Source organism: Typha angustifolia, chromosome 8 (assembly GCF_048772165.1).
Source record: "Typha angustifolia cultivar Huaian chromosome 8, ASM4877216v1, whole genome shotgun sequence".
NCBI lineage: Eukaryota > Viridiplantae > Streptophyta > Magnoliopsida > Poales > Typhaceae > Typha > Typha angustifolia.
The window spans coordinates 4,781,988-4,797,357 of NC_133246.1; the positions used below are offsets into that span (position 1 = coordinate 4,781,988).

Sequence of the window (15,370 nt, forward strand, 5' to 3'; positions counted from 1 at the left end):
TATTTAACTAATCATAATTAACATATAACTTTGCATAAATTATGAATAATTATTTAAAAATTATTTAATATTATACCCAGTATCATATAATAGTATAACCAAGTATATCTTATTAATAAATATTTTACACTCTAAACTCAAAAAAAGATAGGGGTATTTTGGAAGTTTTAGTGAGAAGATCTACGTGGATTATTATCACTATAATAAGTTTTCCCCTCTGTGAGCATGCCCAAGTTCTATTGGGCCAACTTAACCCATTTAAAGCCCGTCTAAGTCTAAGCCCAAATGGTTTACTCCCGCTTTCTTCCCCCCCTCTCCCACTCTCCCGCTTAAACCCTAAACCCCGTCTTCTCCGCTCTCACCCACTCTCTCTTACTTTGTCCTGTGATTGTTTCATGGCCATGGCGGCATCTCTGAGGCGGAGAGCGTACCCTCTAATGACGGCGGGCTCCTCCCTCCTCTCTCTCCGGCGGCAGCGCCTACTCGGCCTGCGGGCCTTCTCCGGCGGCCGCATCAGGTTCCTCTCCAGCCTGCCGGATTCCGAACCTTCTTCTTCTTCTTCTTCTTCTTCCTCCTCCTCCTCCATCGCCACCTCCCCCGTCCCTGGTCGGAAGGTTCTGGAGAGCTTTCGAGAGGAGTTTGAGATCGGCTCCCGCGTCATCTCCATCGAGACCGGCAAGATCGCCCGCTTCGCCAACGGATCGGCCGTCTTCACCATGGAAGATACGAACGTCCTCTCGACGGTCGCCTCCGCCAAGGGGAATGATGCCGCTCGCGACTTCTTGCCCCTCACGGTACTTCACCTTCTTCGTTTCCTTGTTTAATATTCATAAATTCCTTCATGAAAGAATTAAGTTTGTTCCCTTTTGCTTTCCTTATGATTTTCGTTAGTTGCAAGCTTACCTTTCTTTTCTGTCTATTGTTTGAGGATAATTTTCGGAGTTTCTATACTTGGATCACTTATGCAGCTAAATAAATGACCTTTTTATGTTTTTACCGTTAGCCTCTTCATACAGTAATTGTTCGGGAAACATACTATTTGGATATTTCAGAAACAGATAATGCGGTTGACTTAGTCTCAACAATATAATTATCTGTAATGAGACTATTTGTTGTTGATAGTTGATAAGTCACGACAGAGACTTACATTTAGCTAACTTTTGTGAGGATTTTTTCTTTTGGTGTGTATATTTCGTTGCAAAAGTATCGCACTGGTTGTCAACCTATTTAAGGAAACCTCCTCTTTCATCCCTCTTTGGGACCATTTTTGAAAGATAGAACCATCATCATGAAGGCGGAAATAAAGAGTGCGGCAATTTGAATAAAAAATGTTTATTGACATATGTATTGAAGGCCTTGTCCTTAAGGATGAGAAAGACACCTCAATAGTTACAAGATATAGGTTTGCTTCAACAGTGCTTATGGTATAGCAAATTTAGTCTCGCATATTTCATAAATGAAGATGTGGATTACAGATTAGAATAGGTATGCTCGATTAATTCTGATACCATTTAATGGAGTTTAAGAGGAAGCTATATAGAAGTGAAGTTTGTCTGAGTAAATCTTTCTATCCTTTGGCACTATTAGTCTTAGGAGCTGTTTAAGGAGATTATTTATTGAGAAGTTTGTGAGTTCTATATGACTTTCATCCATCTGATTAATTGTTGAATACACCTATGAATGGATTAATGCATTTGATGTTTTTAAAGTTTTAGACAATCTTTACTTTTATTCCTCAGTTGTGTTTTTTAGAACTGGGGATAAAGGATTTGCAGTCCCCTGCCTTACTGCTTGGCCATTTCACCAAATGTGATCCAAATTGGAACCATATCATACTGAGCCTTTTGCCACTATATGGTGCCGGTTATAACACAACCCAATGAAAAGGCTCCAACTGAAGTGGTATATATATATACAAACGACTGTCAATCCAACTTCAACCCTCTAAATTTGACACCAAATTCCTGACAAAAGTAAAAACTAGCAACAATGGTAATTGCCAGAGAAGCTACAACGCCAGTTGGTAGGTAGCTACATGTAAGATTGGACCAATAACAAAATTTCTTCTGAAATGCAGGATTTTTCTTGGTAAACTCATATAGGTTTGATGCTCCTGATTAGAGGATGCTTGCATGTTCATGTTCAGATAAATTGATATTTCATAAGCTACATCATAATTAGGCATTACCATACCATACTTGACGTTGCCTATCATGTTGTAGAAAGTAAGACTGGAACAGTTGTTGTCCATTTCCACGGATTTGCATGTCTCATCATAAGTCTTCAATGTTTTTTTTTTCTAAAATCAGTATTACTGTGTTTTTCATGATTTTTGTCTTTAATTTATTAAGTGTTTTATGTTGGAAGGTTGATTATCAAGAAAAACAATATGCTCAAGGCATCATTCCTACGACATTTATGCGTCGGGAGGGTGCCCCTAAAGAACGAGAACTTCTATGTGGTCGTCTAATAGATCGGCCTATTAGGCCACTATTTCCTCCTGGCTTTTACCATGAAGTTCAGGTTTGCTTGCTATACAGATATTTCTTTTATTTTCAGGCTTCTCTTTTTATTTTTAAATATATTGATCTTGATTACTACTGGTGTTTATAGGTCACAGTGAATGTACTTTCTTCAGATGGGAAGCAAGATCCAGATGTAATGGCAGCAAATGCGACATCTGCTGCTCTTATGTTATCTGATGTTCCTTGGAATGGTCCAATTGGGGTGATACGTGTAGGGAGGATTGATGGGAAATTTGTTTTCAACCCTACAATGGATGAGGTATGCCCTTAATTTTTGTCACGTATTCATTGTGTTGGTGAATAGGTATATTTTCTTAAACAATTATCCTTATTACTGTTCTTATTATGGTGGCTGACTCCCTAATCAGTAATCACTCACATCAATTAATAAGTACCAATGCCTTAATATATTGTATCTCTTTTTCCATTCATGAAGTTGATTTAGTAAGTTTCTATATTTTGCTTTATTGTGCAGCTAAGCTTGAGTGATCTCAACTTGGTCTATGCATGTACACGGGATAAAACATTAATGATAGATGTACAGGCCCGAGAGATTACAGAAAGGGACCTTCAAGCTGGATTAAAGCTTGCACATCTTGAGGTCTTTCTATCTCCTTTTATTTATGACTTTGCATGAAGCTTGATCGTAATACAATTACTCTTATACTCAGGCAGTCAAATACATTGACCCTCAAATTAGATTGGCTGAAAGAGCTGGGAAACAAAAGAAAGAATACAAGCTATCATTGATTTCTGATAGCTCATTTGAGAAGATCAGAACCTTATCAGAAGTACCTATTGAGGAAGTCTTCACAGATCCAACTTATGGCAAGGTATAGCGTCTTCCTCTTTCTTGTTATTTTTCTGTTGTGTGGAAGAAATCAACACCTATGATATTCTGTCTTTCTTCCCTTGATCCGTAGAAGCTTAAGAGAAAGATTACTATTTTTCTTTTGGAATAGCCCATCATTTGTTCGTTTAATGGAAGTATAATTCTGTGAATTAATTCCTTATGCCAAACTTATCAGCTGACGCAATCTATCATTTTCTTTCCTTAGTTTGAGCGTGGAGAAGCGTTGGATAAAATTACTCAAAGCGTTAAATTGAAACTTGAGGAAGAGTGTGATGAGGAAAGCTTGAAGTTTCTTTCAAAGGCAGTTGACACTGTAAGGAAAAAGGTATGTTATGTTTCCTCATATGATACTTCCTTGTGTCTTTTTATAATGCATACACTATGGCCTCCTTTACAATTCTTACTAACTATTTTAATATGCTTCTATTGCTGTCAGTGCCTTAAAATTTCTCATGTGTTTTTCTCCTTAATTTGACCAATTTCTTTTATGGGGTTTTAATTATTGTTTGACTACTAAAGAGAATTACTTATCTTAGAAATAATGATACAGAAATATTTTGGTGATGGATGTTCAAGTGTTCTTGGAAGCAACTAACAGCCAAATATATCCTTTTGGATTCGGTTTGTGTGATAATCTAGCTTTCACTTAAGGCATATGTGATATATCAAGATCTCAAATTTTGTCATCAGTTATACTAACTTGACACTGTTGTTGTTTATGGCCAATATTATTTTTTGATATACTAAGAGGCCTTTTCTTTTACCATTGCATTTATGCTTTACCTATATGGAACCAAGACGACAATACAGTTGGGCTGCACTCTGAGCTCATAAATTTTCTAACTCTGTCAACTTTATAGAAATTTTGACCTTTGGAAAGTGATAATGATTGTGCTTTATATTTTCTATTGGAAGTTTTTATTGTGGCAGACCTATCTTTGTATTTTTTTTTATCTGCACAGAACTAATCCTCTTCCCTTAGTTGATGTGAGATTTTGGAATGAAAAAAAAACTTAATAACTTGGCAGAAACAGATAATATCATATTGCTGGAATTGAATTATGTTAAAAGTGGCACGTATGTTCAATTTGGTGTTGTTCTTCATGGTCTGATACTATTCTAAGTTTGGTGTGATATACCCCAAGTGTGTCAAATTTCCATTCATGACGTAGTTAAAATGGTACATATGTTCTGTGACAAATGGCATGCATGTTTATACTGCTGGAATTGAATTATGTTAAAATTGCATGTATGTTCAATTTGATGGTGTTCTATACTTCTATGTGGTTTGATATTCTAAGTTTGTTGTGATATACCCCAAGTGTGAAATTTCCATTCATGAGAAAGTTAAAATGGCATTTTTGTTCTGTGACAAATGGCATGCATGTTTATATTGCTGGAATTGAATTATGTTAAAATTGCATGTATGCTCAATTTGGTGTTCTATGTGGTCTGATATTCTAAGTTTGTTGTGATATACCCCAAGTGTGAAATTCCCATTCATGAGAGTTATTTTAAATGTGTAGATTGTCCGCCGCAGAGTTATTGAGAAAGGTCTTAGGGTTGATGGTAGGCAACTTGATGAAGTTAGGCCACTGTATTGTGAATCTGGAACTTATCCAATTTTGCATGGATCTGCAATATTTTCACGAGGAGATACTCAGGTATATGAAAACTTTTCTTTGTTAAATATCTTTTTCTTCTGCTGAATCAGTTGTGGATACTAGAAGAAGAAAATTTTTAATATCTTAATTGTAGGTTTTATGCACAGTTACCCTTGGTGCTCCGGGAGATGCTCAACGACTGGACTCAATTGTTGGTCCACCAACAAAGCGCTTCATGCTTCATTATAGCTTTCCACCATTCTCTATCAATGAGGTTGCAAAACGTGGTGGTTTGAACAGGCGGGAAGTTGGGCATGGTACTTCCTATATAACTTTATGCTGTTCTTCAAAAGTTATCTTGGGGTAGAACATACTCCTCAATGGTATTACTTTATATAGTAAGACGGGTTTGTGTACTTTTATAATTTCTACAAGGAGTCAACAAATAATTGATACTTGATGCCATTTCTTATAGTTGTGTTTTCAACTTTTCATTTGTAGAGTGGTTTGCTTGTTTAAAGTAGATTGGTCAGTACAATTGCATTCTGGCCAGGATGCTAATGAACCATATGTGAAAGAAAGTAGAATCATTTAGAGAGGTTGGAGGACCTTTCAGACTGAGGCTCATGAATATGGATGCACCAAAAATGTGGAGACTTAGAGTAACTGCTATTTTGATGACTGCCAGATCTCTTCTACTAGGATAACTCACTCGTTCAGTGAACCATAGTAATATATGTGTTCCGAAAGTCTGATCTTTATGAACATCAGCTACCTCACAAGGTCATTGGAACCCATTGGTATATTTCTTTTATTTGATTCTCCTGTTGTCAGGAATTTTTGACTTCATCTCCTTGAGGGTTGCACAAATCTGACAGCCTCTCATAAAAATTTTAGCAGTTCTTCAGGAGCTTTCACAACTTGGTGTTGTGCTCTAGCAAGACCTGAAGGCTTAGTGATGATGCGGATGGTCAGTTGTATACATCACAGAGTAGTAGTTTTGTGAAGATATTAGATGTAATTTGGGGTTTATCTTATCAATTGTTCTTCCATTTATTGAGACTAGGAGCAAAACTAATTGGGACATTATATATCTTGATTTGTTTTCTTGTGAGTTGTGACATTTTGCTACTTTAGTGTACTAGTGAGCACTTCATGATTGATTGTGCATATGCCATGCAAGCCTGCTTCTCTGTATCTAATGTTAGTTTCAAATTAGAACTTACTGGGAACTGCTGTATATTCTTGTCTTGTTATGTAGGCACTCTTGCAGAGAAGGCTTTGCTTGCTGTTCTACCTCCAGAAAATGACTTCCCCTATACTGTTCGGGTAAATTCAGAGGTCATGGCATCTGATGGTTCAACATCAATGGCAACTGTGTGTGGAGGTATTATAATTCTATACTTCTATTGGTGTTTCAAGTAGGCATCATTCTAGATAGGTGGTGTTGTGCTAAAACTTTAGTTTGCAGAGAGGCGTTCTTAATATCATGCTTCTTTTGGAATCACAGACAAATGTTTAATTTTGAGTTTGTAACTTTGTACTTTAGCAAGTTAAGCAAACAGCATGGTGTAACTTCATATGCTTCATCATAGCATATAAATGCATACTCTCCCTCTAATTTGTTATTTTGATATGCATATGCATTACTGTAAGCATGTAGAAATTTCTCTTTACTGTCAAAAAGATGTCATCTGATCTTTCCAATCATTTTTTTTTTTGCCTTATTAGTTTCCTTATCAGTTTTGTTTTGGTAAATGCTGACCTATATTATTGTTGTAGGTAGTATGGCTTTGATGGATGCTGGTATACCTGTAAGGGAACACGTGGCTGGTGTTTCAGTAGGTCTTGTTAGTGATGTGGATCCAACAACTGGAGAGATTATTAATTATCGTATACTTACAGATATACTGGTAGTGATTTGCAAAACTTTTTCTTTACGTTTTTAAGCTATGATCTTACATTGAAGTTGTAATTAGCAAACCATCTGGCTTTGCTGAAGTTATCCTTAGCCATCATCTGGTTTGTTGATTCTGTAGTCACATTCAATGAAGAGAAGGGCACTAACTTTCTTGTCTTGTTCAGATCCAATATTGTAGACTTGCCTCTAACTTCAAGGAGACTACTTCATGGCACAGAATTGTCTTATCTACTCTATTGTTGTTGACTTGTTTCCTGATGATTTCTAACATTTATAGGGTCTTGAAGATCACCTGGGCGACATGGATTTCAAAATTGCAGGAACAAGGAAAGGAGTTACCGCTATCCAGCTAGATATAAAACCTGCTGGAATACCATTGGACATAGTCTGTGAAAGTTTAGAACCTGCACGCAAGGGGAGGAACCATATTCTCGATCGCATGGAACAGGAAATAATTGCAGCACGCACTGTAAATGATGGAAGTGCTCCTCGATTAGGTGTGTAGTTTGCTAAGTTTTTCTCTTGTTAGACCTTTTTCCTTTTATGTGGGTATGACGTATTTCTAGTTTTCTTTTACCCTTTTGCAGCTACATTGAAATTCAGCAATGATTCTCTTCGAAGGTTGCTTGCTCATAGAAAAAGAATTGAACAAGAAGCAGGTACCTAGTGACGTTTAGGAAAGTTTTCATTTGACATTTACTTTGGTAAACTGGATGGTGTTGAGTGGCAATGCACAATCTTATCCAAAATGCATTGCTACCTATAGAAGTAAATTTTGTCATCCTTTTTAGTGCAGTGCATTTTGTGCTTACATAAGTGTAGGTCTAGAAATGACATCTTCTCGCTGCCACTTTCTCTTGAGATTGGTTTAATCATGAACAAGCTGTGGTAAAGTCCGTTCAGGACATTTCTGCAAGAGTTGTGCTTGTTTGTGATGATGATGTTAGATGTTCTTTGAGTAGGCTCAACAGCTTGAATGAAGTGTTCTACAAATTGAGAGGATGAAATTTTCTTTTTTGGATGCATTAGGATCATTGGATGGTTCCATTGTTGCAGGTTGATGCCATACATGTCTTACCCACTTAGAGCGCTGTTTTGTCTCTCCAAATGTGGACTTGAGGGTAGTTGAGGGTACTGATAAATTAATTATTAGAAGATGAACTCAGCTGAAATTTATTCCAGATATCAGAGTATGGTAGGTTATACAATGGCCTGGAATAAAGCCCCTAAATAGTATCTTCTCTGTGTGTTTGTTCAAAAGTAATTTTCAGTTGCACGCACAAGCTTAGGAAATGCAGATGTTTAATGAAGAAAACCTGGAGAATGAATAAGTATGAAGAATTGTTCCCAGGCTGACCTTGTGCGGGTCAGTCCGGCAGTCGGATGCGTGCCAACAAGTAAGTCGCACACATTTGACAGCTTTGATCGTGCCTGTCCAATGGCCTCATGTATCTGTATTCAGGCGCGATTAGAATTGTTGGATGCACGTGACTTTTGCATTGTCACTCATCCAACGGTAGTCTAAACCGACCCACATGAGGTTGGCCTTTATGGTAACTATGCTCACATCTGAATAGGGAAGAGAAGCTGCACCACTGAGCATATGTGGAAATATGTTTTGATGTTATAATCTTAGTACTGCATTATATTCTTTTTTTTTAATGTCATTGGATATGCATTGTTGATGCATTTACTCCTGTAACAGGAATAGTTCTTTAAAGATTTATATACACACATGCACACACGCACACACGCACTTGGAGAATTAGGTTCATTTATTATAATTTTTCAATATTTTCTTGCTCTGTACATGCAATCTATCTTCTTTTCTTTCTTCTTTTTGTTAAGGTGCACGAGTGTCTGTAAGTGATGGCACAGTTACTATAGTCGCCAAAACTCAATCAACTATGGAAAAAGCGCTGGAAAAGGTATTATCATTTAACACATTTTTGTTAGCATAGGTGTGCTATGCATATATCACATGCTATCTGTAAAGCAGTACACATGAACAATCTGCAAGGAAAGTCCCTACGGAAGGCACATGCATAATATTGTTTATAAATCATTTTGTCACATTTGGAGTGTGGTAGATACACCAATCTTGGATGTGGGAAATACAGTTTTTAATGTTTTGTGCTCTACAACTTTTAGTATCTACTAGGTTCGTTTCAAAATGAACATAACTTTCAAGCAAAGCAAGGAGTCGAAAGTAGGGTGCTAAGAAAATAACACATAATTTGCTTGCAAGAAGCTAAGTGGAAAGGATTGGGATATATTAGAAAAGATATAAAAGCTTGTTCGTCAGGAAAGAATCTGGAGAAAAGATTTACAATTATGTAACTCAAAAAAGATATATAGGAGGGTTTGAAGATGAGAAAAGAATTAATAGAGGAAATGTCTTTTAGGGTTTCTTTGTTTCTCAATATTGCAACAAACATTTTCTATTTCATTAAAGAAAGACGTAACATTTTGTAGATTTTAGAGTGGATAAGAAGATAATTTTCTACTGTGCAAAATTTGCAACGCTAAGTTGGTCGTGCAATTGAAGATGTTGCTAAATATTAATACTAAGAGATGAAAGGGAAAAGACAAAGTTATGAAGTATCCCATTATTTATAGGTAGAACTTAAAAGAAGGTAATATTTCTTTAAAGCAAGATTATACCATAGTCATTAAAGCATAAACGAACATTGACCTTGTTAGAGGTCCTAGTCACTGGGTTACTGGGTAAGCCAGTGGGTCACCTTGTCGGACAACTGATTTGTTGAGATTATTTTAAATATCTAGATAATATATTTATAGTCCTTAATAATTCTAAAAATTAAAAAGATATTTTGAAAGGCAATACAATTGTTTTTCTTCCATTATTTAGCAATTTAAGTACATCAAATCATATGACTTGTACGAAACCATATCTTAATTACACTTTTAATTTTAAAAACTGTAATTATTCTAATTTCAGAACTGAATTACCCTTGGATTAAATAATAGAGTAGTTAAACATTAAGGACAACTAGGTAATTTTGAAAGAAATGAATAACTTAGTTTGCAGAAACCCATCTAGGATGCATGTTTTGCTTGTTGATTATTGGCTCGACTTGGTTTTTACCGAGTCAATAACAAAATTGAACTGGTTTAGTGGCTTGTTCCCGGTTCACCAGTCCGGTTCGGTTATGATAATCATGGATAATACAATGATGATTTCTTTTTGGAAAAAGACGCATATGATATGAATTTGGATGACTAAGAATATTCAAATAAGGGATTCTTAGAAATCTAAGGGAGTGATGACTAATGGAAAGAGTTGATGAGGTCGAAAAGATTGCTGCAGTAAAAATTATTATAGAGGAAGAAAGACATAACAATGGGGAAAAATTTAGAAAGGGCTAAAGGGGATAAAGAAGTAAATGAAGAGGTTAATGAATATTAATAATAATACCCATGGCAAGTTAATGAGTTATTTATTAAATTGTGGGATTAAAACTTATACAACCTGCTAATATTATGGAAAGGGCGGAACAAGGACAATTAGGCATAAATTAATTAGTATTTTTAATGCTGAATATTCTTTTGAAGTATATGAAATCGGAGATCTGTAAGGTTGTTTCATTATGTTTAGTCGCTTATGTTTCCAAGAACATGAAAGACACCGAAGATGGACTAACAATGCCTATGTACCTGTATACAAAATCATCCATCTATCTTATGTGTTATGTTAGGAAAACTTAGAAGAATAGATCAAGAAAATGTTATGGCGTGAGATTAGTGATAACGTTATTCTAGGTTGAAAAGTTCAACAAGGAGAGAAGAAATTTAGGTATTGTTTTAATTGACTTAAAGGAACTTGTGATAAGATTCGAAGGAAATTAATCTTTGGGTTCTGGCAAAGCAAGGTTCATCTCTTTTATCATGTACATGTTTGATAGAGAATGTCTTGTGTAAGTAAAACAGGACAATAGAATCACAACAATGTTGCACAAAAATTAATATGAAGATATTTGCATTGTTTTCTATGAGCTTACAACATTCAGAGAAAGAAGTTCAAAACTTTACTATTTCTTTGATAATTTTTAAGTGCTCGATGTTGGGCTAATCTTAAAGATAAGATTTACACGATAAAGAAAACTTAGAAAGAGTGGTTACACCGCTATATATATAGATAGATATGCACGTTTGCCTCTTTCTGTCACTATTATATCTTTATGTGTTCTAGTTTCTACTTTCTACCAGATATCATGGGTGCCTTTCTGTACTGCAGGTCGAATTTCTTGTAGGACGTGAAATTGAAGTTGGCAGGACCTATAAAGGGGTTGTTTCATCCATCAAAGAGTATGGTGCATTTGTGGAATTCAACGGTGGTCAACAAGGTCTGCTTCACATTTCTGAGTTATCACATGAACCGGTAATACTCTCTCGTCGAAGCTGTCATTTGATAATATTTTTTCTCGACAAAAGGCAGAAGGCCCATTTCACCTAAACGTAAAAAACAGTTTTACATAACCTAAGCAAAGATACTATGAACTTTCCAAGTTCATAGCCAACATTTCCTGCATATCCCCCTTACAACATCACTAACAACTACGACATAACAGCAAGCAAACATCAGGAGTTTAAAACCAAGCCAGTATGAAACAAAATACTATAGACCCTCAAGGTCATAGTAAACTACATAGCCACCATTAGTTTGGAACAGAAAAAGAAACTCCTGAGCTAAGAATTCCTCCAATTAGTCCTGGTTCTCCACATCTACCTGCTGAGCTATTATTTTTGCCTTTAGCTGCCTCTTCCCCCCTGCATCCCTGCCCAGCAAAGGAACAAAGAGGTTACTTTATGCTGGATTTCCTTCCAAGTTTTAGTTTTATTAATTAAAATTCTGTTGTTTCTCTCTAACCAAACACTCTATATGAAGGCCACAACCCAAATGGCAGTCCATCTGTTAAGTTCTTTCTTTTCTGGACCCCATGGAATTAAACCAATTTTTTGCATGTTTAGGGACTCTTCTCAATCCAGGAGCAGCCTGAAAACCACTGATTAACAATCACTCATACACTGTTACAGTAGACCCCCACCAGGGCTCACAAAATCATACAATCATTATCCAGAACAAAACAAACTGCTGCATACAAAAGACTTTCAAAAACTGTAAACTCCAGCTTCATACATCCAAACACACTGGATTCTCCATGCTTGAGCCATGCCGCAATATCTCCATATTCTTCAAAAGTTCCTCTGCTCGTGCCCCTGCTGAGGGTCTTAATGCAGAATATTAGCACCTCCCAGATTCTATCTGTGTGTTGACATATATGCCATTACTTTCAAGCGATACAGACGAGTTGACTGTAACCATCCAAGTCTTCCACCTAGGCATATCTTCCTTCGTAACTTTAATTTTCTCCGATCCACCCGTAACTCAGCATGTTTCCTTCTTGTGACTTTGTCTTCATTCAATTGAAAATATCCCTAGCGTATGCAGTTCTCAGGAATAGATGCTCCATTGTTACTTATATATGACAGAATGCACATCTGCCAGCCCTGGCCCAATTCCTTCTTTTTATATCATCCTGGTTCAGGACCAACCAGAGAGGAGACCTCACCGTGATAGGACTTTTCAGTTTCCACAGGCCTGGCAGCATTCTTGATAATCTTCTACCATTACCGATAAAGCCCATGGTGAGGCCAGTTATTGGAATCTGTATGTTTAAGGATCTTTTGATCCGTATCAATTAATACGGATCTGAAGTTCTGAACCTTGGCCAGTATGTCATATGTCACCAAAGTGGAAAATGTCAGTCGCTCTCTGAGACAAGTGGTTAAAATTTTTAAAACTGTCTTTTTTCAATTGCACCAGCAGCCTACCAACTTAGTATATTTTTGAAGTTTATTTTCCTGAATAAATGCTCGAGCTCTCAGGTCTCTTAACAGTCAATCACAATATTTAATCTTATTTTCGTTATAGAATCAGCTTTCTTTTTATTAATTAACATTGTTGAGAAGTCGTACAGCTGAAATCCAGGTTCCGTCCATTATTTTGTGTTTTAAAGCAGATAAATGCATATTAATTTCACTTTTGCATCATTTTGTAGATTTTATTCTCCCCATCGGTACCTGAAATAATCACAAAAGAAGTGAGATCTTATCTATATCTACTTATATGTGACATTTATCATCTTTTCCTCCATCCAGGTATCAAAAGTCTCTGATGTTGTATCAATTGGCCAAGAGCTATCGCTGATGTGCATCGGCCAAGATGTCAGGGGGAACATTAAGCTGTCGCTGAAGGCCACTCTCCCTCAGCGTGGAACTGAGAAGAATAATTCGGAAAATCAAGATTCTATTGTTTCCCCAAAACAAGAACATAACTTTTGGGCCTCTGTTGAGAACATGCCCATCAATGCAGAAAATGTTGAGCCATCTGATGATGAAGATGACAATGATGTTAAAGGAGAAGAGTCTTCTGGGTATTCCACTCCAGCAATAGTAATTCGAAGTGCTGCTGAATGTGATGCTCAAGATACTGTGGCTGGTCAACCTGTCATGAAGAAATCTGCAAAGGGTACAAAGTCTCCCAGGCCTTATACACCTGTGACAAAACGGCGGGAAATTGGGGTATCAACCATGTCTAACAGAAAAACTGGAAGTATGTCAACTGACAAGAAAGTGGAAAAAGAGAGAGAACTTGATTCTTATGCAAGAAGCAAGGAAGAAACTGACAGCAGTGCTAAGAACATATCACATGTTTCAGAACAAATTGTAGATGAGAGACCAAAATCTTCTGGCTCTGCCAGTTTTCGGTCAGGATCGTTGAAGTTGGGAGACTGTGTGACGGTGAAGGTATATCAGATACGCACCCATGGTTTGGTGCTTGAATTGGAGGATGGAGTCCGTGGAATGTACAAATTTGAGGTATCACCATTTTAAATATTTAATAATACTTGTTTTTCTTTACAGTTTGAGATTCGTTTCCTCTTTGGGTAATGTTTCCAACAATTTCCAGTAGTACTTCATGAAGTAGAGTCTTGCATAGGATTTCTGATCCAGGCAACCTTTACCCACTACCTATTTGTAGATATTCCTTTTTATTTCCAAGCCTTCTATATATCTTTTAATCATGCATGAGGATGAGCCTTAGTAACCAAGTTTACAAACCTTTCACACTAGGAGTCTCAGACAACCCATGAGATAGATTTTTGCAGCAATCTGTTTACGAAAATTTGGGTGGACTTCTATAAGGGTATTCAGAATTTCCTGTCTGGTAGGATCCTCTTTAGCGGACATTTGGAATAGTTATATATTTTGCATTCTCGAAGACCATAAGACATTTGCTTGTAATGTCTTAAACTTGATGTGACAAAATGGGAGCTAGTTCTACCTAGTTCTAGCTCCGAACATCAATTCAGATTGGCGGTAGATTTTCCAAAGAGGACTTGCTATGTTATTTATCAATTCACCTGCATAGTAACAAGACTAATTTTACAGTAAATAAACTTTCAGATAAATGGCAGAAGGGATTTTGAGGTGGGGAAGGAACTACGCGTGACATGCTCGAGCTTCTCTACAAAGGGTGTTCCAGTCTTTTCATTGGTGAAGTAATATCATATATGAAGTTTTGTTTGTCGTTTGAAATGGATACCAGGCTTGGAGAGATGCTGGTAAAACATACCGCCATTGGTCCATCACTCTGAAGGAAGACATCTGTGATCTGACGGGTCGGAAATTTTTTATTTACTCTCCTTAAGATCGCAAAGTTTTGTAGCAGCATGGATTTTTGGATCCTATTTAGATGGCATTGCTTGTGCAAGCACTACAATGTCAAAGCATATTTTTTCTGCATGGATGTCTGCTGCCCTCAGCAGATTACAATTGCCATATGCTGAATTGAAGTGGAAGGAAGAGTTAAAGTTTTCAGGCTTCAGAATCTCCTTCAGATGATACTGGAACAAATTGCTGTCGGGACTTCGTAACATAATCATCAGATAATAACACACTCTTGTTTCAGTGAACTTTCGGGAATTGTACAAATTGTTTATTAGTAATGATTATATGTTTATTTACTGTCAATGAAACGAAAAATTAAATCTGATGATTGGCATTTCTTAACTATTTTATTTTGTCAAGTTTAATTACATTGAGGTTTTTATGTAATATACTAATGCCTAGTGGGTTTGTTTGTGCAGAGTTGGGTGTGTTCTCGAAAGTGCAACATTCTATAGAATTTCTCACTCATCTTCTACTTGTAGTTATTCTTCTCTTCTTTCCAAGCCTTGTTGTATGTTACTTACAATTAAGTAACTAGGATGAAAACTTCCTTTATAGAATCTTGGGCGCAAGAAGGGTAAATTTGGCAATTTATGGATAGGCCAGGTATCTAAATAGTTTTTTTTTTGGGGGGGGGGGGGTATCTTTTTAAAATAATATAAGTTATTTTTTGATTCAGCGATTTATATCTGGTTAACTAGAAAACAATTTA

General features: G+C 36.6%; 1 protein-coding gene across 1 annotated transcript; it reads left to right on the plus strand.

Moving 5' to 3' along the window:
* The first annotated feature begins 309 nt into the window (after nt 1-309).
* On the plus strand, nt 310-15,051 carry LOC140764940 (polyribonucleotide nucleotidyltransferase 2, mitochondrial). Its single transcript, XM_073103813.1, has 16 exons — nt 310-794; nt 2,368-2,523; nt 2,614-2,784; nt 3,001-3,126; nt 3,197-3,358; nt 3,584-3,703; nt 4,905-5,042; nt 5,137-5,299; nt 6,244-6,369; nt 6,765-6,895; nt 7,181-7,400; nt 7,491-7,562; nt 8,752-8,831; nt 11,162-11,305; nt 13,087-13,806; nt 14,395-15,051. The coding sequence occupies exons 1-16, from the start codon at nt 396-398 to the stop codon at nt 14,491-14,493; spliced, it is 3,027 nt and encodes a 1,008-aa protein (XP_072959914.1). The 5' UTR covers nt 310-395; the 3' UTR covers nt 14,494-15,051.
* Nucleotides 15,052-15,370: the final 319 nt, after the last annotated feature.

What these genes read in the sequence shown, in the direction of transcription:
- LOC140764940 (XM_073103813.1), top strand. Translation starts at nt 396, where the DNA reads ATGGCCATGGCGGCATCTCTGAGGCGGAGAGCGTACCCTCTAATGACG. An exon ending in TCAACCCTACAATGGATGAG is followed by an intron (nt 2,785 to 3,000) that starts GTATGCCCTTAA and finishes TTTATTGTGCAG; the next exon opens with CTAAGCTTGAGTGATCTCAA. An exon ending in GTATACTTACAGATATACTG is followed by an intron (nt 6,896 to 7,180) that starts GTAGTGATTTGC and finishes TAACATTTATAG; the next exon opens with GGTCTTGAAGATCACCTGGG.